We start from the raw sequence: 22,989 nt of genomic DNA, 5'->3' as shown, positions 1-22,989 counted from the left end.
CGTTTTGTTAGACAAATGCTTGTAGTCTCTATTACATTTACAAAACACCTCAACCATTACAGGACACTTCTATGGTTACTTGCTGGGACCCTGATCCTCAGGGTCACTCCAAATAGGGCATGTGACATCACAGTTGCTTGTGTGGTGTGGTACTTCACAGTTGCTTGTGTGGTACTTCACAGTTGCTTGTGTGGTACTTCACAACATTACCACAATAAGAGGAGAGAGGCATCCCTCCTGTCCTGATGAAGATGACCTAGAACAACACCCATTGAAATCTAGCAGACCACAGAAATGGCAGAATGCTTAGAGACATGATTTGTCAAAATCACTTTATTTAATGTGTTCTATTTCTTCATATCCTGAAATAAAAGAGACATGACAGATTTGTATTTATTGCTTTATACACACACAAAAAAAACCCCAAAACAGATTCATGTTCACATATGATTCTCACCTTAAGGCGATGCTCCAGTAGTTCTATTTCAAGTTTGGCCTTTTTAATGGCCAGCCTTTTCTCCTCTAGCTGAAGCTGTATAAGGTCCATGTCAGTTTTTTTAATTTGCCTTAATAGATGGACCTTATACAGCTCCTTTGCAGACAACTAGGAAGGCAAAGTAAATAAGATGGTTAAAGAAGAAAATCTTCCACATAGTAACATTATGTAAATAAGGACAACCAGGGACAAGTTATTACACTGCTAAGATTATGTGTAGAGGTAGATGGACCCTCATCTGCATGTACATCCCCAGCTAGATTCTGTCACAGGACAAATGACTCATTTTTCACTCCATCTAAAAAGCTATGCATTGTCCAGTATGCATCATACCTCTGTGGGTCTCCCAGCACTTTCGAATTCAGTCACAGCAGATGTGGTCTCTTCATCATCATCCTAGAGTGGAAATATGCAAGGTTACTTTGTCTGGCAGACAAAGTGAAAGATCTAAAAGCAACTGGTTCTTAAAATGCATCACTAACAATTGTGACAGACTGTGTGGTTTCAGGAGGATCCAATAATACAATGCGTACATCAGCAACTGCAAGAAAAAAAAGATACTCAATGTGTAAATTACTAAAGTATGACAGACACTGAATAAAGGCATTAGGAACATGCAAGAATAAAAAAAACAGATTACTGTATGCAGCATATGCTGTAAAATAGAATATGTATGCATAATGCACAAGTGAAACAATGACTGCATTTGGGAAGCCTTCTTCCTAATGACAAGAGTTAATGATCATTTTGTCCAAACGTATGACTAAATAATCATAAGTACTAATATGGTAGCCTATACCTACATTGTACCAAGTCACTTGAGTTGTTGTGGGAGGTAGCAAAGTCTGACGAAGTGCCCTCTGGAATACCATCGACCACAGGGCGACCTTTATTAAAGGAACACTCCACCGTTTTTTGAAATAGGGCTTATTCACCTTATTTCCCACATTTAGATAGGTGGGCAAATGCATTTTTGTCTCAGTGCATGCATTGTTTTAGTTTGACAGGGTCGGCGCTAGCTTAGCTTAGCATAATGAATGGAATCCTTTGTTGCCAGCTAGCATGTCCTGAGTAAAAGTGATAAAAAAACAAAAAAAGCCCACCTAATTACTTCTTGTGGCCTGCGTATTCACAACGAGTACAAATAGCGATGCAGATTAACACTAGGCAATTTCCTAGGCAGATATTGACTTGGGACTATATTAGGGGGAAGCACAGGCGAAGCACTGCTACTTGGGCGCAGAGATATCACGCAACACCTGAAATCCCACGACTTCAGTCAACATACCGGCGTGAATAGTAGCTGGCTATTTTTCCAACAGTACATGAATGGCAATGAACATGGCTAATTTTGTGAGAGACAAAGAGGGTGACTTCTCAGATAGTCAAAAGCCAGAGCCAGAACCATACCTGAGTTTTCAGAAGATGAGCTGCGTGCTTTGGAAATAGAATGACAGGAGGAGGTTGCGATCGCTCAACAGCCTGAGGACGTGAGGATGAGAGCCAACACGAACTGGTGGTATCCCGACTGAAATAGAGTGTCTGTGCTGTGGCGAGTGGGACAAGTTTCTGCCATCGATGACCAGGCTCAGCGCGTCAGATCAAGATGAGCGTGCGATGAGATGAGTTGTGTCACAGCTACCGAGGATTTCACGGCGTTGATCCATCCTGCAGTAACTTTTACTCTATTTTTTTTTCCCGGTGTGATAAAGTGAACTGGAATAAAAGCCCCACGCTGAAGGGACCAAATGGACAACTGTCCACAGAGTAAGTGATTATTTTAAACATGACACATGTATAGATCGACCCATATTATACCTGTATTCACATTCACATATTATACCACATATTCACATTTCATGTGTTGCGTGATATCTCTGCGCCCAAGTAGCAGTGCTTCGCCTGTGCTTCCCCCTAATATAGTCCCAAGTCAATATCTGCCTAGGAAATCGCCTAGTGTTAATCTGCATCGCTATTTGTACTCGTTGTGAATACGCAGGCCACAGGAAGTAATTAGGTGGTTTTTAAATTTTTTTATTATCACTTTTACTCAGGACATGCTAGCTGGCAACAAAGGATTCCATTCATTATGCAAAGCTAAGCTAGCGCCGACCCTGTCAAACTAAAACAATGCATGCACTGAGACAAAAATGCATTTGCCCACCTAAATGTGGGAAAGAAGGTGAATAAGCCCTATTTCAAAAAATGGTGGAGTGTTCCTTTAAGTGAAAGAGCCAACTCCTCAGATGGGGTGAGAGGAGGTGGAGGTGGACCCCTGCCAGTTAGACGGGCCTCAGCCTTCTTTCTATTAGCTATATAGGAAGAATACTGTAAAAGTAACTTAAGACATTGATCTTACAACAGTTAAAATAAAATATTACCTTTTTGGAGAATGTTTTTGTGTTTCATTTTGACTTGGGAAAGAGTTCTTTTGGCTCCAGAAGGATTACACCTTATAAAACAAGAGGCCTAAATATTTCTTGTCAATATACATTGCACTGTATTAAGAAACTGATGTAGAGAAAAGTAAATGCTTGTCGAGTCATGCCACATGCTCAAAAAGACTGTTAAACTTTGCAAATTAACAAAAGAAAGGCAAGCATATTTAAAATGTAATAAAAAAAAAACGTACGCATTTACTCTGTCAGTTATTTTTTGCCAAGCCAATTGTCTTTCCCTCACATATGCAACTGTATTGCTTTTTTTCATTATAATGGGCTTGAACGCCTCATAAGCCAACATTAAAGTCCCCGTGAAATCAAAATTGACCCTATTTACTTTGTTAGCGCATATTACTAGTCTTGAGGTGAACAATTAATCCGTGCAAGTTAAGACACAGAAAAAAATTGTTTGCCGTGGTAATCTTTAATCAAAGTCTGAAAAGTTACTTCCGGTCTGGAATGGCGATCCCTCTCTTGACGGCTTAACCACTCCCCTCAAACCGTTAGTGTGCTATGAGCAGAGATGGAGAGGAGGAGCGCTAGAGTAAAACCCTGCCCTCTGTTCAAAATCCCGTTTCACTGGGAAATACGTACGCACAATATGAACTAATTTCAAATTTGATGCCTTCTACAGGTCTCAAAAAAGTTGGGACGGGGGCATGTTTACATATTAAAGACATTTTTCGTTTAATGATGCGCCAAATGTTCTCTATAGGTGAAAGATCAGGCCAATTCAGCACCCGGACTCTTCTACGACGAAGCCATGCTGTTGTAATAGCTGTAGTATGTGGTGTTGCATTGTCCTGCTGAAATACACAAGGCCTTCCCTGAAATAGACATCGTCTGGAGGGGAGAATATGTTGCTCTAAAACCTTTTTATACCTTTCAGAGTTCATAGTACATTCCAAAACATGCAAGCTACACCATCAGAGATGCTGGCTTTTGAACTTAACACTGATAACATGCTGGAAGGTCTCCCTCCTCTTTGCCCGGGGGACACGGCGTCCGTGATTTCCAACAACGTCAAATTTGGACTCGTCTGACCATAGAACTCTTTTCCACTTTGAAATAGTCAATTTTAAACGAGCCTTGACCAACAGGACATGACAGCACTTCTGGACCATGTTCATATTGCTTCCTTTTTGCATGATAGAGCTTTAGTTGGCGTCTGCAGATGGCATGGCAGATTGTGTTTACCGATAGTGGTTTCTGGAAGTATTCCTGGGCCCATTTAGTAATGTCATTGACACACAATCATGCCAGTGTCGTCTGAGGGCCCAAAGACCATGCACGGGCATCCAATAAAGGTCTTCGGCCTCGTCCCTTACGCACAGAGATTTCTCCAGTTTCTCTGAATCTTTTGATGATGTTATGCACTTTAGATGATGAGATTTGCAAAGCCTTTGCAATTTGACGTTAGGAACATTGTTTTTAAAGAATTCCACAATCTTTTTACGTACTCTTTGACAGGAGAGTCTCTGCCCATCTTTACTTCTGAGAGACTCTGCCTCACTAAGACATCCCTTAGCTAATCATGTTACAGTGAGACATGATGATATAAATTAACTTAATTAGTGTCTAGATGTTCTCCAAACTGAATCTTTTAAAAATGTCTTGCTTTTTCAGCCATTTATTGCCCCCGTGCCAACTTTTTTGAGACGTGTAGCAGGCATCAAGTTTAAAATTAGCTCATTTAGTGGATAAAAGTGTAAAATTTCTCCGTTTAAACATTTGTTATGTTATCTATGGTCTATTGTGAATAAAATATTGGCTCATTTGATTTGAAAGTCTTTTAGGTTTCATTTTATTCAAATTTAAAAAACTTTTCCGGAATTCGGGTTGTAAGATATGTTATGCAGATTGCTTCCATTTAAAACAGATCTAACATGCCTTTATGTCTGGGACTATAGGTTTAAGCCTAAGTTTAAGTCTGTGAAACCGGGGGTTAGTATTTTAAAAAGAAATGTTCAAACTGAATTTAAAATATAATTCAGCAGTAGAACTCTGTACAAATAAGAAACCATGAAACATTGCACATTATACAGTATGTGGTTGTATGCCATTTTCACATTTAAGACAGTATCCCCGGAGTAAACTGACATGTGTCACATGTTTTTGTGAAAACAAAAACATTCTGTTTTTGTTTACACTCAGTCTGCTTAGTTACCCGTTTACTGTTCCTTTGTTCCTGCCAGTCAAGTCAAGTCAAGTTTATTTGTATAGCGCTTTTCACAATACAGATTGTATCAAAGCAGCTTCACAGTATTAAATTAAAATAATACAACAAAGTTTGTTTCAAGAGGAATTTATTGATTGATAAAATTAAATTAAATATCCCCCAAATATCCCCAACTGAGCAAGCCAAAGGCAACAGTGGCAAGGAACCGAAAAACTCCATCAAGTGACCTAATGGTGTCCTAAAACTCCATCAGGTGACCTAATGGAGAAAAAAAAAACCTTGGGAGAACCCAGGCTCAGTCGGGGGCCAGTTCTCCTCTGGCATTTATGAGCTAGAGGCCGGATTGTAGTTTGAACGGTAGGATTATATGAATGCCTGGCTGAAGAGATGCGACTTTAATCTAGTTTTAAACTGGGAGAGCGAGTCTGAGCAACGAACAGTATCAGGAAGACTATTCCAGAGTTTTGGAGCCAAATGTGAAAATGCTCTCCCTCCTTTGGTGGTTCTGGATATCCTAGGTATGACCAAAAGCCTTGAATTTAGTGATCTTAAAGAGCGCAATGGATTATAGGGTGATAGAAGATCCGTTAAATAGACTGGAGCTAAGCCGTTTAGGGCTTTATAAGTCAGTAGCAATACCTTATAATTAATACGGAGCTTTATAGGTAACCAATGCAGTGATGATAAAATCGGTGTTATATGATCATATTTTCTTGATCTCGTAAGAATTCTAGCGGCGGCATTTTGGACTAACTGTAGCTTGTTTATTGAGGATGCAGGACAACCAGCTAATAAAGCATTACAGTAATCTAGTCTCGAGGTCATGAATGCATGAACTAACTTTTCTGCATCAGAAACTGATAGCATATTACGTAGCTTAGCAATGTTTCTAAGGTGGAAAAAGGCTGTTTTTGTAACATATGAAATATGATTTTCAAAAGACAGGTTGCAATCGAGTATAACACCCAGGTCTTTTACTGTAGAGGATAAAGTAACAGGACATCCTATGATGTTAAAGTTGTATTGTGCGAGGTTTTGTGGGCGGTTTATTGAACCGATAAGTATTACCTCTGTCTTGTCTGGATTTAATAAAAGAAAATTACGCGTCATCCAATCTTTTATATCTTTAACACACTCAGCGTTTTCATCCGGCCGTGATGAATTTGAGTGTCATCAGCATAACAATGGAAACTAATTCCATGTTTCCTTATAATATTTCCAAGTGGCATCATATAAATTGAAAATAACAGAGGGCCTAATACAGATCCCTGCGGCACTCCATAGTTTACTGGAGTTATGATCGATTTTTCTCCATTTAAATAGACAAAATGGTAGCGGTCAGATAGGTATGATTTGAACCAGCTTAGTGCTTGTCCTTGAACACCAGTATAATTTTGTAGTCGATTTAAGAGTAATGTATGATCTATAGTATCGAACGCAGCTCTAAGATCAAGTAAAACTAGTATTGAGATACAGCCTTGGTCAGAAGCTAAAAGTAAATCATTTGTGATTTTAACGAGCGCAGTTTCAGTGCTATGATGCGGTCTGAATCCAGACTGAAACTTTTCACAGATATCATTTTGTTGCAAGAAAGAGCCCAGTTGAGCGGACACCACTTTTTCTAATATTTTAGACATAAATGGGAGATTTGAAATGGGTCTATAATTAGCGAGATTATTATGATCTAATTGTGGTTTCTTAATGAGAGGTTTTATAACTGCCAGTTTATATGTTCTTGGAACATGACCTAAAGATAAAGACGAGTTAATAATATTGAGGAGAGGCTCTTCCACTACAGGTAACACTTCTTTCAGTAGTTTAGTTGGTATAGGATCTAATAAACATGTTGTTGTTTTAGATGAAGTGATAAGTTTATTTAACTCTTTTTGTTCTATAGTTGTAAAGCACTGTAATTGTAATTGTGCCAGGCATTGATTACCATGGATATTCATTAACACCTGTATTTGGTTCATTCACTGTGTATTTAAGTTCATCTTTATCTCTTTGATTAATAAACGTTTCTATTTGAAATACTTTGTCTTGTCTTCTTCATCCTGGGACAAACTGTTACAGCATGTGGTTAATGTTATGCACAATGATTTTTATTGCATAAGGCCACAACTTCTTACAACAGGTGAGCAATGTTCCAATTTGCCTTTATAACTAGGCGAACACTTATTTACATATAAAGGTTTATTCCAGGTTCAATAAGTTAAACTCAATGCCACAGCACTTGTAGCATAATGTTGATTACTACAAAAAAAATCATTTTCTTTTTCTTTCTTAAAAAAAAAAAAAAAAAAAAAAAAAAAAGTTTAACAGTGAATCACTTAAGGCTACAATCCGATTGTTAAGTCTGACGTCACGCGTGACGTTTTGGGTCCAAGCGCTCCTCTCGTCCAGAAATAACAACGGTGGAACCTGTAAATTTATTTACGATCACGTCCTTCTTAGTGAGGCACCCTTGGCGGTCAAAAAGGGTTTACATTCCTTTAACACCAACAGAGTGGATAGTGTAGCTCATCACTCAGGTGGCATAATTAAGGGTAGAGTCCAGGCATCAATGAAAAAGAAGATTTACGAGGTTGAAGTGAGTTAGCTCGGGACACGGGACACAGCACTGCGGCATTGTAAAAACACTCAATAATAACCAAAACACCAGCGAAAGCGGTAGGTAGGTAGAGAGGACCTGGACTTTGGACCCGGAAACAGTATTGGTTACGTCACGACTTAACAACCGAATAGAAATGAATGGGGCCGTCTGTAAATGTTACAATCCACAAAGTATCATTGCAGAAACAAGATGAAAACAATGTGTTAACATGTTTGCTTAAAACAATCCCATGCAGTCACTGTAAGTTACTCCATTATGCTTGATTTCTTTTCCTTCAACAAGGGACGAGTATATTTATTACACGGCACTGTGGAATTCTTTCTGATTGGTCAATCGCGCCATCCAGCGGTATGTTATATAAGGGATAATGTACATCCAGCCGGTTGTTCTCTCAGAATAACCCTATACTGTCTATGGAATAACCCCCTGACAGTGTGATGAGGACCCCAACACGAAGCAGAGAGAACAGTTGAGGCAAGAGGCAAGTTTAAACTAGACGGACATTTAAGAATACGTCAGTCATACCACTTATTGCACAGCATTTCGCCACATAAATAATTATGGAGATAAGAGATAGGAAGCAAGTCTTTGATACTGGACGTAAATAACTGTACACAAAATATTGATTCAACTGAGTTTTAATATTTTATTAGCTCACCTAATGCAAAACTTCCATGATGAAAAAACGTTCCTAGTAAGTGTAGCCTATATAGTGCAGCTGACTGTTTTCAGCGGTTGTTATCTGGGATTATTGTTCCATACAAATGCAGCTGCTGCCATTTTGTGACGATTTTTTTGTACACTATTGGATTATAAAATACAAACAGGTACGATTTTAAAAGGGTTTAATCTAAAATCAATATCTCTTATCTCCATAATTATTTATGTGGCGAAATGCTGTGCAATAAGTGGTATGACTGTACACCTTATCTCTTAAATGTCCGTCTAAACTTGCCGCGCTAGCAACTGTTCTCTCTGCTTCGTGTTGGGGTCCTCATCACACTGTCAGGGGTTTATTCTGAGAGAACAACCGGCTGGATGTACATTATCCCTTATGTATCGAATAAGATTATCTTGTACCGAACCTGTAACATCCATGTAAGGCATTAAGCAGACACGCGACTTATAAAAAGTGCTTTAGCTTCACATGTGAGACTGTCATGGTCAACAGATGGCAGGCATTTTGTAGAATTGCTTTAAAAATACTTATTTACAAATAGTTTTGATAGTAGTAAAAAATATCAAGAAAGAATACTGAATTACTTTGTCTACAATAAGACTACTTATTTTTTATTTATTTTTGTTATAAACTCATAACACTGTTATTGAACCATATAAAACACAGTGTGTGATCCTTAGTCAATGTAGTATGTACAACAGTGAGGTTTCATCAGTTTACTCATGTCTGTCTATCTGGCACAGCCTCAGTCCCTTGAGACATGAAATAATCCATGTTTTGCAGATGAATGCCCTCCTGCTCCTCTGGCTGGACAGGAAGGAAGTGTTGCTGGCTGTACTTGGGAGGAGACATCAGTAACTTTCCCTCCTCTGGAAGTTGCTCAGATGCAGCAGGAGCAGGAAGAGGACGAGAGGAATGTAGGAGGAATGTAAAAGGCAAAGTCTGTTTTCCTATTTTAGACATGAAATGCAGCCTATTCCTGAGAATACACAAGAACAAAATGAAAACGGGTAAAACTTTGACTTTTTAAGAGACATTTTCAGAGCTAAGAAATCGCTAATTGGACATTAAAAGATGGATGTGATAGGAAAGAGTTTTACCTGAAGAAAAAGACTGCGAGCATGGTGAGGGCTACAATAAAACACACCTCAAAAGCACATGACACGTACAGCCACACGGTAGCATATCCAAAATCATCAGTCCCAACAATTACCACTGATTCTGAGAGATAGAAAGAGTGAGTGAGGACAGAGGTGAAATGTCACGGAAGGCTGAAACATTTGGAAAGTACAGCACATTGTTAAACTCCAAACATGTTGTAGTGACCATTTCCTGTTTTGGCTTTTCTGGTAAGGTACCACATTAATTTTCTTTCTCGTTTCATTATAGAATTACCAGATGTGTGAGTAACAGTACCTGAAGAAGAACAATGAAATGTTTTCTTGCTCAGACTCACCTACACCAGGAACTTCTCCAGAACCTTCAGGAAACATCTCAAAGGGTTCCTGAAAGATGGAAGAGATAACAAACATACGGTTTAAATATAGTAATGTGAACGTATGCGTGTATGTGGATGCATTCAAGTGCATGTATAGGTATGTCAGTGTGTTTCTGTGTGGTATTGTGTTGAATGAACTCACCAAGGTAATGCTCTCAAAGGAAGTAGTCGTCTCAGGAGCTACAAAGAAACCAAAACAAACATTACAAGAATAAATGGCTGTTGCACCCTTAAAGCTGTTGTTTTGCTTCTCCAACCTCAAAATTGTATCAAATATTAATTCTTATTTTTAGAGAATTATTGATTAAAATATTGAAAAAAAGTCTGTTCAATTATTTTCTTTGAGCATTTTCACTTTGTATTTTGTTTTGTTTTTGTATATTTTACGCAAGAAAACAAGACAATGAAATGCGTACATACTTAGATTATAGAGACTGTATTTTTTCAATGTCTACAAATACAAGAGGTAATTATAAACCCGACACTTAATGCAATGTGACAGACTTCATCAAAATGGGTCTTCAACTTAATGGTTTTTTTGTTACACTGTCATTTAAAGCTCTCATTTACAATTTTGGACGTTTGTTGCACAGCCCAGTCCTTTTTGAGAGCTTGGCCAATTTATTGAAAGCTCAATGTCCAATAGACAATCAGATGCTTTCCCCAATGCAAACAGTGTAAATGATGTTCTCCTAGTCTCCCAGTAAATCACACCATCTGGATGGGACCCAAAATAATGTGTTTAGAGACTTTTGTCTGATGAACATTGATCTTTGCTAAAATCAATAGTACAGGTTTGTGCCAAAGACTCCCACTAAAGCATGGATTCAATCAGGTTTGATTAAAGTGGATCACTTGAACAGTTTTGTATGATATTTTCACACACACACACACACACACACACACACACACACACACACACACACACACACACACACACACACACACACACACACACACACACACACACACACACACACACACACACACACACACACACACACACACCAACATTTATATAATTTGTAAATAGTTTTATATAGATGTCATTATTACATGGCTTGGTTGAATTCTAATGTAGAATGCGGCCTGTTATTTCTTGATAACAGACCACTGCTAAGTATAACACACCGCTGCCATGAAAAACAGAGCGTTGCTATGGACGCAGGATTCTAACCGTAGAGACGCAACAGACTATTTTCTTTAGCGGAAGCAATACACTCGTTTTTAAATCAATAAACTCCTTTTTAAATCAATATTTTGTGTCAAATTATTGATTTATTTGGTAGGTAGTCATGTAATAAGCGGGATAATGTAGTGCGAGGCGGTTGTTATAGCGAATACAACCCCTTCAGGCTGATTCAAGACCCCTCCGCTTTGCGTCAGGGTCCTGATCAGCCTGTCGGGGTTGTATTCGCTATAACAACCGCCTCGCTCTACATTATCCCATGTAGACGGACAGACAGAGAGACAGACAGACAGACAGACAGACATAGATAGATAGACAGACAGACAGACAGACAGACAGATAGATAGATAGATAGATAGATAGATAGATAGATAGATAGATAGATAGATAGATAGATAGATAGATAGATAGATATAATGCTACTGATGGCAGTGTTTTCTTTGCAGTATTAAAAATGACCATGTATTTTTTTACCTGACCAAGTGACTGCAAAGACAGTATCAGTCCAGTCACTCCAGACACCGTCAAACTCATCCTTGGCTCGAAGCTGCACTTCATACTGAGTGTGTGGCAGAGCATCATAAATCGGCCAGGACTGTTGTCTGTCTATATTGTCATCTATCAACACCAGCTGGTACTAAATACAAATACAAGCACTCATAAATATAGACTCATAACCCAAGGTAAGCCATTGTGTCATTTCATCCAAAAGATCAATGCATAATTAAATACAAGCCGTCCAACTCTACCTTCTCTGCGAATTGTGGTCGGTATCTTAGCTGAAAATGCAGGACATAGTAGCCATGCTTCCAGGAACTGGGATAAGACCAGGATACTCTAAGCATTTGCTTCTGGCCCTCGACTGCTCTAACCACCACTCTGGTCGGGGGGTCTGGCTTAACTACAGAGAGAAAAAAAGAGATTTTTATTTCACAAAACAAATTGGTGGTATGCTTAACCAATAATTACTATTAAATAACTAATCAACATCCTACAGGACGGAAAAATACACAAGCGCTCACTGATATCATGTAGTTTGAGGTTGAGACCAGGGCTCGTGGCACTGCCTGCTGTGTTAGACACACACAGTTTTGCCACATGGAGAGCTCTGTCACCCTCCTCCACGGGGAAAGCACACCAACAGCGGGACCGGGAGAATGAACAAGCCACACGAGTGATGTTACCAAACAATCTTTGGAAGGAGACAAAGGGAGGAAGAGAAGTGCACAAAAGAGATCAAATGATGCTTTCATAATTTAAACACCCCCCCAGTTCAGATTTGTTCCTGTTCCCTGCCATTTATATGTTGATATACTGTAGGCTGTGTTTGAAATTGCCCCTTATACCCTTATTCACTATTCCCGACATTATTCCACTATTGTTGTCCTGCATCCTCAATAAACAAGCTACAGTTAGTCCAAAATGCCGCCGCTAGAGTACTTACTAAATCAAGAAAATCTGATCATATAACACCGATTTTATCATCACTGCATTGGTTACCTATAAAGCTCCGTATTAATTATAAAGGTATTGCTACTGACTTATAAAGCCCTAAACGGCTTAGCTCCAGTCTATTTAACGGATCTTCTATCGCCCTATAATCCATCGCGCTCTTTAAGATCACTAAATTCAAGGCTTTTAGTCATACCTAGGATATCCAGAACCACCAAAGGAGGGAGAGCATTTTCACATTTGGCTCCAAAACTCTGGAATAGTCTTCCTGATACTGTTCATTGCTCAGACTCGCTCTCCCAGTTTAAAACTAGATTAAAGTTGCATCTCTTCAGCCAGGCATTCATATAATATTTTTTATCTTACAGTTCAAACTACAATCCGGCCTCTAGTTCATAAATGCCAGAGGAGAACTGGCCCCCGACTGAGCCTGGGTTCTCCCAAGGTTTTTTTTCTCCATTAGGTCACCTGATGGAGTTTTAGGACACCATTAGGTCACTTGATGGAGTTTTTCGGTTCCTTGCCACTGTTGCCTTTGGCTTGCTCAGTTGGGGATATTTTGGGGATACTGAATTTAATTTTATCAATCAATAAATTCCACTAGAAACAAACCTTGTTGTATTATTTTAATTTAATACTGTGAAGCTGCTTTGATACAATCTGTATTGTGAAAAGCGCTATACAAATATACTTGACTTGACTTGACTATTCCCTACAACATTATATAGTCTACTTGAAGGAGTGAATGAAAACGAGTGAGTGAATTCGTACACTGAGTGCGCCGGAAGGGCTGCCAGCCTGCCGCTTTTGCATAGTTTGTGCTTGCTGTTTAATAATCATTTGAAACGTAGCAAACTGGCAGCTCCAGCAGTAAGACGAAAAGATTTATCTTGAACTCTGCCATGGCAACTGGCATTTATAAATCTTAATTAAACAATTTAATAATCAATTAAAAACGAATTTATACCTGTATGATATTACACGCCACATTGGATCAGCAGTGTGGAATAGGGCTGTGGACGCCATCCTCAGGTCAGAAGCGGGAATTCATTCAGCACTACCTTTACAGTGCATTATGGGTATTCTCTAGCCGTTGAGCGTTATTGCGGTGCGTTATAGGATTGAATGAGTGCACTCGATAACATCCACTACTACGGTTTCGGACACCAGTACAAATGGCTTTCCCTTCAAATAGTGCCCTATTTAAGGGTATAGGGGGCGATTTCAGACACAGCCCTAGTTTCCTAGTTCGTGCCAGGCAGATAGTCACTAATTTACCTCACCTGTTGTTTATTTAGTTTCCTTGTTTACCCCTGTGTATTCAAACCCTGAGTTCTGTCTGTTCTTTGCTCCGTGTCGTCTTTATGTGTGTTCGTGTGTTCATTCTAATTTATACTCTCCTGCGTTTTGGTTTTCTTATTAAAACTTTGAATCAGTATGTCATTTATTCCTAAAAATGCTGATCACTGTTAAATAAATTCAGTCTGTCTTTGTCCATTTACCAAAGACACACTCACCCTCTCTTAAGAAGTAGGTAACACAGCGGCCGTGGGGTTACTGGATGTTTGGACGTCCAATCGCAGCGGACCTTACTGGTGGGAAACTTCCTGTAGCAAAAGACAGTGGGTCTCTCTGGCGGCACTGTGAAAATAACACAAGAATGTGAATTTCTTTTGCGTACTGTGTATCTGTAAATCACTTATCAATATACCTGCTAAAGAAAGTCCTCACCCCCTACGCTGATTTTGAATGTGGAAACGAGTCTCTCTCCTCTGTAGCAGCTGTAATTCCCAGCATCTGCCAAGCTGAGATGTGGACGTCTTAAAATCCCTCCCCTCTCCACTCCAGCATGCACTTTTCGTCCGTTGAGAGTCCATCGTGTTCGCTTTTTGATGCCTCGTGTCACCCTGGACCCTTCCTCTTCATAATCATAGTCCTCATAATCATCTTTATCAGGATCTGTCCCCATGGTGATACCAAAGGCCTCTTCTTCATGACCAGCAGTTTGACTGACAGCACGCAAAACACGTCTAGAAGTGCTTTGTTCCTTTGTAATGGTTATAGGGGGTTTAACAGTAACCGTTGTGTCCCTTTTAGTTTTGGTATATATACCAGAATCAGTCTTTTGGTATGTTCCAATTGTAGCATCTCCCTTCATTCTGGTTATTTGTGTAGCATTAGCATGGACTCTTTGGGACGTCCAGTTGACAGTGATGTCTTCTCTCTGCTTGTTTCTATATTTTTTATTCATGACACTGGTCGAAGCCAACGGCACATCGTCCACAGTGACATCGCCTCTGCAGCCAAGCACAACATTACTTCCTAACTTCAAGACCAAAACTCCAGGAAGGGGCTCTGAAGAAAAATACAGCAGTTAGATCATTAATCACATTAATAATAATTTGCAGAATATTTTTTGCACAGCTGGGCTTTGTCACGTGTACTGTTGTCTAGTCTGAGTACATGATATTCATACTTGGGTGAGTATATACAGTACAATTGTACCCACAGTTCATTGCGTTAGCTAAATATGGCACAAAATTATGCAACAAAGAGGTACTTTTGCTTTCACTTCCCTTTATTAAAATCCCTCCGATTCTTCTCTCACTCGTTCACTGCACCAGTTGGACATGATGCAAAGGCAATTCAACACCAGAGTGTTTATAAAAGGACTAAAGGTGATCACTATATGTAATGTGAAAGAAATTTAGAAAGACAATAACTGATACATCTTTTTTTTATCTCCAAGTTCATGGCACTATGTCCATATACTATGCTTCATTTCTATGTGCATACACAAACACTTGCTAATACATTACCTAGATGCCTAAATGCTCATTAATGCCTATGATTTTATTTTTAAATCTGTGCATGACAAGTGTTCCTTAAACAATGGACACTTTTGGCTCTCGGCACTGTAGAAAATAAACTCTCACTTGTTTATTTAGTTTGTCCAACAATGCCCAATAGTGGACATACACGAATCACAGAAGAATTCGGCCTTTTGTTCCCTTAATTTTACGGTCATTTCTACCACATCTTAAAATATACATTGCGTTTAAGAACATTTTGTCATGGAAATCACTTAAAAAGACAAAGAAAAAGGCAGACAGACAGTTTTGTTTTGCGGAGTCTAAAATAGCTAGCATTTAATATTATAAGATATAAAAATCTGGTAACATTTTAGTTTAGGGTCCAATTCTCACTATTAACTAGTTGCTTATTAGCATAAATATTACAAGGATATTGGCTGTTTATTAGTACTTATAATAAAGCACATATTAATGCCTTATTCTGCCTGACCATATTCTACATCACTTAATCCTACCCCAATACCTAAACTTAACAACTACCTTACTAACTATTAATAAGCAGTAGGAGTTTAATGAGGCGAAAGTCATAGTTAATAGTTAGAATTGGACCATAAACTAAAGTGTGACCAAAATTTTCATCATAAGTGAAATTTATAATAATTTATTTTTTCTCGCACATCACGTCTACTTTATTTCAAACATGCTCTTTACTGACACTGCTGTCTATTTAGCAAACAAGTTCACTCTAGCTTTAATTAGGGGCTAAACCATGGTTGTGGTGGAAATGATATCTAGCAAAGCAAACACACACCTTTTGAGGTGCAAGTTGAAGGAGAAAACTTAATGAAAAGAAATTATACCAGCACACTTTATTAAGAACATTTTATTATTACCAACATATCGGCAAAACAAGTAGCCTTTGTCAAGGTATGAAAAAGGCTACTTGTTTTGCCGAAACATTGGTAATAATAAGAGAGTGTGCAGTTATAATTTCTTTTCATGTGGTGGAAATGATGTAGATCATTTAGATCTAGCCTAAATAATTTTTATGTAAATCATTGTCAAATGCGGATATAAATTATTTATAAATAATACAAATTTACGTAAAAAATTGTTTCTCAAAATTAAATTAAACATGGTACGGTGATAGGCCTAACTCATTTTATTTTTAATGATGGTTTTTAAAATGTTATGCTTTTTTTTGTTTTTTGATGAGGGCAAAGTTAAAAGTTTGTAAGACAGTTTGAATGTGAATTTCATATAAAACTGAATAAAATAAAGTGAATTTAACAGTTTAAATAAAAAATAATGTAATAACACCTGCCTGGAACTTAAGAAACAAACATAAATTCTTGCTTTGCTCTTATGTTCTCCGGTGGGCTTAATGGGTTTATTTATTTACAGCTCACAATAAACTATTGAAAAGTCCCGTAAAGAAATGGGATTATTTAGACTATTAAAATGATCATAGGAATGTCTATTATTATCTTCTTTACCACAAGCGCTCATCATTAACCATTAACCACTGAGTCAGAGGTGAATCACAAGACCATAAAGGAGTTAATTTATGTTTTTAAAGTTAAAACACACTGCAATACAAGTAGGCCTATAACTGATTTCAGTTACTTAAAATTCTCGATTGTATTTTGAAATGAAATGATTCATTAGCCTACCTTGTGGAGGACACAGCTCATCTTCTTGTGCAGACTGAACTTTAATCGCAGCTAATACACCGAAGAGAAACACGAGTGTAAATCGGGTCCACATCATTTTTCACTACCAAAAAAAGAATAAGCCACCAAAATATGCAAAAGTATAACGGGTCATAATGTCAACCTGTTCAGCAAGTTAAACGAGATATTTAGCCTACATCCTCACATCAAAATTTTAGACAGCCTAAAAAAAACGTATAGCCTATGGGCGTTTGGTCAATCTAAAACTCTACGTTGTTATTTGAAACATTGTAGGCTACAGATCTAGGACAATTCGATTGACAAAAAAATACTTTCAGTTGCTTCAAGATAAGATTACGATCCGGAGTCCGTTTGGTTGTGAGAGAAGCAGAAGACTGCTGCCCCTTCCTCTCCTACCGCACATTAGACTATATCTGTTAACAAATCCGCTCTTACGAAACTGCGAACCACAAAGACAAACAAGTTCCTATTTGACAAGGCAAAGACCGAGAAACGAATTATTTCTGTTTGCGGTCAGGTTTTTACTACAGAGAAGTAGATGACCCAAGATGTCGATGAGGGTCACCAGAATATCAGGTCGAAATACACCTGAGGTGCTGCTGGACACGTTAATTATTTTAAGTTATATTAATGATTCCCTCATTTATCCACCCATTTTGACTGTCTGGCATCCGTAGAACACAAAATGAGAAATGTAAGATTCAAAAACTTCGTGTTCGCTATTCATTGATAATTTAATAATAATCTGAACTCTAATTATCTTAATAATAAGATGAACTCTAGAACCGAATCAGCCCAATTCGTGACTGAATCATTCAAACAACAGTCTTGTGAACCGTATGAATTGATTCATTTAAAAGATTCGACTCAAAAGAACAAATCGTTCACAAAACGGGCATCACTACCACAGCCTACCACATCACACGGTGTTGTGTCCTTTTTAAAGTTTTACATCTTCAGTTCACATTCATTGCATGGAAAAAATTGAGCAGTGCAATTCAGGACACTTTAAATTGAAAGTCATAGTTTGGAACTATGGTGAGCAAATTATGACAATTCAAATTTTTTTTGGTGAACTATTCCATTAGAAATTATTTATCAATTAAACGTAGTTAGACCAAAAGTTTTTTTTTCACTTGATTAAAATAATTTAATCATAATCTAAATTCCATTTTTCACTAGGCTCATTCACAACAGCAGGGTTTTCTACTGTTTACTTCACAGGTCATATGGACCATTCCATTCATTTGGCTAACAGACACTGAAAGACACTACTAGATTCTGAGTTGACCTGTAACCTATAATTGCAATTATATGTAAATACTTTACTGTGTGGATATAGAAAGAGATATACATTTAAAAAAATGAACACTCACACATTTAGCTTTTAAGGCATATAATTGTTACCCATTTAACAGTATGAGAGCTAGGTCTAACTTCTACAGGGAACAGGACAAGTATGGAGCTTATTAACTTTTCAAACATCTTTATCAACTTTCTTGGTCTATCTCATAATAAAACACACACACCATTTCGTTTACATTCTTATTACCTAAATTCAAATACTGGTAAAGGCCACATTTAGACCAGAAAGGTCAAGGTGGATTCCATTTGGTAACTCTTAAGTTAATTATTTTAATACAACTTAAAAAAAAAAAGTCCAAACACACTTGTTATCACAGTCCTCTGGATCAATGCACCACCGTTGGGCAAATGGCTAGACCTTCAAGGGTCCAGCAGAGCAGAGTTTGGGGTTGAATTGGACTTCTAGTCAAGTAGTCAGGGTTGGAGCACCAATATGGTGCAAAGACATGGATGAGGAAGAACGGGTTCATCCAGCAGAGTCACGTTCTCACTGAGAACTGTAGCGTTTTATCACACAGAACCGCACACATCTTAGTGCTATTTTCAGCAGTGGGGAAAAACAGAAAATCTGCAGATTTACTAATCTCTGAGCAACAAACAGACAAAAAGCTGAAGTATTTGACTCAGCAAAACAATATGCTGACAAAATTGTCCTAACAGTATGAGACCACAAGAAAGAAAGTCACTGTGAGATAAAAAAAAGCAGAAGAAAAGATAAACCACCCTTAATATATAGAGATAAAAACAATCCTTGAACTGACTGAGATTTCAAATGAAAAAGATACAGAACTACTCAATTTGAACACAAAAATCTTAAACCTGATATAGCTGCAGGCCATTTAGTTATCAGTAATACTTGAATAATCATTACTTGAAATTGTTATGTGTAATCAGGGCTTGACAATAACTTTTTTTGCTTACTGTGGCTAGTGGTTACTCAGCATTTTCACTGGCCACAATTTTGACATCGTTACCATGGGAAAAACTGCTATATAGACATCTTTAATATTATCTCATAATTTGGTGGGAGGTATATTAGGCTGCTGTAACTTTAAGACCTGACGCACTTATACTGTTACACATGTGTTTTCTTTCTCAACTGTTTACGTTCACTTAAAACATACCTGACTGCGTTCACGTGAATACTCGCCAAGACCGGCAATTTGACATTAGTTTGTGTGTATTTGACTGTTTAAGCACAATAAGCAGAGAAAAAGGACTCAATTTAGTACTGAGAGGTGGCTTTATGTGCGCGGACTTTAGGTGTGAGAACAAAATTTGAGAGAATTAGTAAAATTATGCGCAATCCCACCACGAAATTCAAGCCCTGTAACAGCAACAATATTCATCTGGAGCAAATGAAACGAGTGAGTGAGGAGAAGCGGATTTGTGTCAACTCGCAGTCAGAGAGATCATGAGAGAGCGAGAAAGCGCAGCTGGTATTGAGTATCTATTCTGCGGAAAATGAGTACTGGAAGCGTTTTTCTGGTATTTCAGTATCGATATGTATCGAAAAATTTATATTTTTGACAACACTACAATGCACTTAGTTTATTTCAGATGCCTTTTTAAAAGTCTACTATTGAAAAAATGTATATTTATATAGGCCTATAAAATTCAACCCACCAAAGTGGATAGTGGGAGTGACTGTTAGACGACACTGAAATCCACCATTTGGCGGATTGGCGGGTGTTAATGTCAAGCCCTGTGTGTAATGTATTAATATATTGTGATATGTACTGATATATTTAAGCTAAGATATTGAGAGAAACGTTTTAATGCAAAAAAATTGGGAGCTTTTTTTCCTGTCTCCAAATGAAAAATAATCAATCTAAAAGTGTATTTGAGTGCAACGTAATATGTTTGGTTAAACAACTGATATCAGCTATAGCTGGTGGTCAGGTGTGATGTAATATCAGCCTTGACAATGTTTTTTAGCGGTTTGTTGTCTGATAACTTGGCTAGAATGAAAAACTCAGTCGTAAACAGCTCAAATAACACCAAATTTGTCCTTCTCACTGACAGGAAATCTGAGAATGGGAACAATACAGGAAATGCGAGGGGTGAAACTCTTTGTGCTGTCTGTATACATACACAGTTTGTCTACTAAATCTGCATCCATTTCCATGTGTGTTTTAAGCGTGTTTACTCCTAAACTGTCTGGGGCGCTGTCTTCTCTGGTCATGTCCTCAGACAGAAACATGAGCATTCACATGAAGGATTCCAGTTGGTATTGTCTATCTATCACTCGCCACTGGAAGTTTCTTCTGCAATGGGAGGAGGTCCAGGGCTGCTTGCACCACTGATACGAGCTCCAGAACCCTTCCACACAAACGGTGCTTCCTAGAAGAAAGATAAGAGGATTAATAAAAAATACAAAACAAATGGCCATATTACCTATAAAATGCACTAGAGTAAATGTGCCTCTTGAGGCCCTGATATACTTCAAGCAAAATCAAAGAACGAACTGATGTGACGTCAATTAAATAAAATTCAGGCCAAAATGAAGTTCGTTTGGAATTCGTTTCGGGAGGTTGAAACAGCTTGCCAAAGCAAACTTCCTGGAAAAGTTTGCTCCGGCTAGTAAACACCTTTAAACTACTATGGTCCAAGTCGATTACGCAATAGGTAGGTGGGCTCTGGGACCTTTTCTTTTTTTATATGGAATCACTTTACTATTAATTAACTGAAGCTACTTACTAAAACTGTATACCTTCCTACCTAAAACAATGGATCATGGACATCACAATAACTTAATACTAATTAAATAGTGTTGTGTACTATTTCAGAAATCATTCAGCAAATTTAGTTGGCTCTTAAATCTCCCCTTTGCAACCACAACCATGTACATGGTGTGTCAACAGCTGCTTGGCCCCATCTCTCATAGTCAAGCTAAATATTTTTAGAAGAGAATTTAAAGAAACTCTTCCACAGTGTGAGATATATGTCCAAAGAACAAGCATTGAAATACATGCAAAGTAAAGAGAGGAAAAAAGAAGTGGAAAATCCAAAACAGCTAGGCTTTCTGATTTTAAATGAGCATTTACATAGTCTACACCACAGCCCTTTTAACACACCCAGTTAATAATTTGTATATTGTGTAATAATAATCATTTGTAATACACACACACACTCTAAAATTTGGGTTCGGTAAGATTTTTTAATGTTTTTAAAATAAGTCTCTTATTCTCAACAAGCCTGCATTTATTTTTAAAATAGCAATATTGTGAAATATCACTACAATTAAAATTTTTTTTTTAATATATATTAATATATTTTAAAATGTTAAAATGTAATTTATTCCTGTTATAGCAAAGCAGAATTTTCAGCATCTTTACTCCAGTCTTCAGTGTCAAAATTATAATTTCAGTATGTTTATTTGGTGCTCACAGTTCTTATTATTATCAATGTTGTGCTGCTTAATATGTTGTGATAAATTTTTTCGGGATTATTTGATGAATAGAAAGTTCAAAAGTGCAACACTTCTTTTAAATAGAATATTTTTGTAACAATGCAAAAGTCTTTACTGTCACTTTCGATCAATGTCATGCGTCCTTGCTGAATAAAACTAGTATTAATTTATTTTAAACAAAATGTTTTACTGACCCCAAACGTACCAAATTATTGAGGAACTCATGACAGTTATAGCTGAGACTACTACTATGTGCAAAAAGTGAGAAATGAAAGTGGTTTTAATAGTTCTGCTTCCTGCTGTTTTCTCCTTGGGGAAATTTACTTTTTTTGTCAATCCACAAAATGTCAGGCACGCCTAACGAATCAACCTTCTGTCCCGTGTTGAATAATGTCCTATATTTGTGTATGTTGGCCTGCATGTGGTGTATCTGTATACAGTTTGTGCTTGAACTTGTTTTAAGATGTATATTTACCTGCACTGTTCCAGTACTACATCCTCCCATCTCTCTGTCTGCACACCTGAGCACGCTGAGAGCGATATCATCTGGGCTGTGAGTGAGGACGGGTTCATTGAATTGCTGCCCTGCCTCGCCTGCCACTGTGTCCTGACGACCATTTACTGTGGAAAAGGGTGAGGCTTGAGAGGAGGCGGCGCTGTCATCTCCGGTGGGCGGGGTGTTCTGCACACCAGGGCTGTTTGTGTGTTTTTTCCTACGAAGGGTATCGATCCAACTGCTGCTGTGGCGGGAAGCGAAAGAAGCGAGACCCAGCGAACTCAGCCGCATATTTTTTCCCGAAGTGATCAGCTCGCCAAAGCCCTCCTGATGCGCAAATGCATAACCGGAGCGTCGAGATCCACCTCTCCCCAAGCGACCAAGAGCACTGCCACTGGCTACTCCTGAACCGCCCACTCCACGACCCGCACGCCCGCCAGGCTTCCGCTTTTTCTGCAGCACAAGTTGAGTGTAGCGCACCTGCAGAAAGAGAGTGAGAATGTAACAAGGGGCGAGGATGAGTGTAGGGGATAACCCGAAACTACAAAATGTCAAACCTACTGATGTGAAACAAATATGATCTGTGCAATGAATCAGAATATACAATAGTCAACCAATCACAACAATCCAACAACCAGATGTTTTGTTACCCAACAAACAG

At 38.1% G+C, this 22,989-nt stretch overlaps 2 protein-coding genes and 1 long non-coding RNA gene across 7 annotated transcripts in view; 1 reads left to right on the top strand and 2 right to left on the bottom strand.

Annotated features, from left to right (window-relative positions):
* Nucleotides 1-9,931, top strand: part of LOC309483821 — a 172,667-nt gene extending 162,736 nt beyond the window's left edge. Inside the window, exons 6-7 of one of the 3 annotated variants that reach the window (XR_014200652.1) lie at nt 9,193-9,533; nt 9,799-9,931. This is a non-coding gene — a long non-coding RNA (uncharacterized lncRNA). Of the gene's footprint in view, nt 1-62; nt 7,460-9,192; nt 9,534-9,798 lie in introns of those variants that run through there. The other 2 variants (XR_014200653.1, XR_014200654.1) reach the window with 2 other exon arrangements.
* il6r (interleukin 6 receptor) lies at nt 7,197-17,449 on the bottom strand. Of its 3 annotated transcripts, none has more exons than XM_082149809.1 (11): nt 17,035-17,449; nt 14,719-14,903; nt 14,280-14,676; nt 14,066-14,189; nt 12,119-12,288; nt 11,846-11,997; nt 11,571-11,733; nt 10,050-10,087; nt 9,866-9,914; nt 9,510-9,630; nt 7,197-9,388 (listed from the first exon to the last, which is right to left on the bottom strand). In XM_082149809.1, exons 1-11 carry the CDS (start codon nt 17,129-17,131, stop codon nt 9,130-9,132), a joined length of 1,755 nt encoding a protein of 584 aa, XP_082005935.1. In that variant the 5' UTR covers nt 17,132-17,449; the 3' UTR covers nt 7,197-9,129. The 3 variants fall into 3 exon arrangements, with proteins under 3 accessions (XP_082005935.1, XP_082005934.1, XP_082005933.1); XM_082149808.1 differs by having other exon boundaries at nt 14,280-14,903; nt 17,035-17,137; nt 17,307-17,443; XM_082149807.1 differs by having other exon boundaries at nt 14,280-14,903; nt 17,035-17,446.
* Nucleotides 17,352-22,989, bottom strand: part of atp8b2 (ATPase phospholipid transporting 8B2) — a 42,435-nt gene continuing 36,797 nt past the window's right edge. The window contains exons 28-29 of the mRNA XM_082149796.1: nt 22,308-22,808; nt 17,352-20,763 (exon numbers count right to left, since the gene is read on the bottom strand). Coding sequence (XP_082005922.1) covers nt 20,665-20,763; nt 22,308-22,808 — 600 coding nt within the window. The 3' untranslated portion in view covers nt 17,352-20,664. The remainder of the gene's footprint in view (nt 20,764-22,307; nt 22,809-22,989) is intronic.

This window comes from Leuciscus leuciscus (genome assembly GCF_965113295.1).
Source record: "Leuciscus leuciscus genome assembly, chromosome: 20".
Lineage (NCBI taxonomy): Eukaryota > Metazoa > Chordata > Actinopteri > Cypriniformes > Leuciscidae > Leuciscus > Leuciscus leuciscus.
Note: the sequence above shows the minus strand (reverse complement) of the source record. Positions and strands in the feature narration are given on the sequence as shown.

What these genes read in the sequence shown, in the direction of transcription:
- il6r (XM_082149807.1), bottom strand. Translation starts at nt 17,131, where the DNA reads ATGATGTGGACCCGATTTACACTCGTGTTTCTCTTCGGTGTATTAGCT. An exon ending in TGAGCTGTGTCCTCCACAAG is followed by an intron (nt 14,904 to 17,034) that starts GTAGGCTAATGA and finishes ATTTTTCTTCAG; the next exon opens with AGCCCCTTCCTGGAGTTTTG. An exon ending in CTCGCAGTCTTTTTCTTCAG is followed by an intron (nt 9,389 to 9,509) that starts GTAAAACTCTTT and finishes GTGTATTCTCAG; the next exon opens with GAATAGGCTGCATTTCATGT.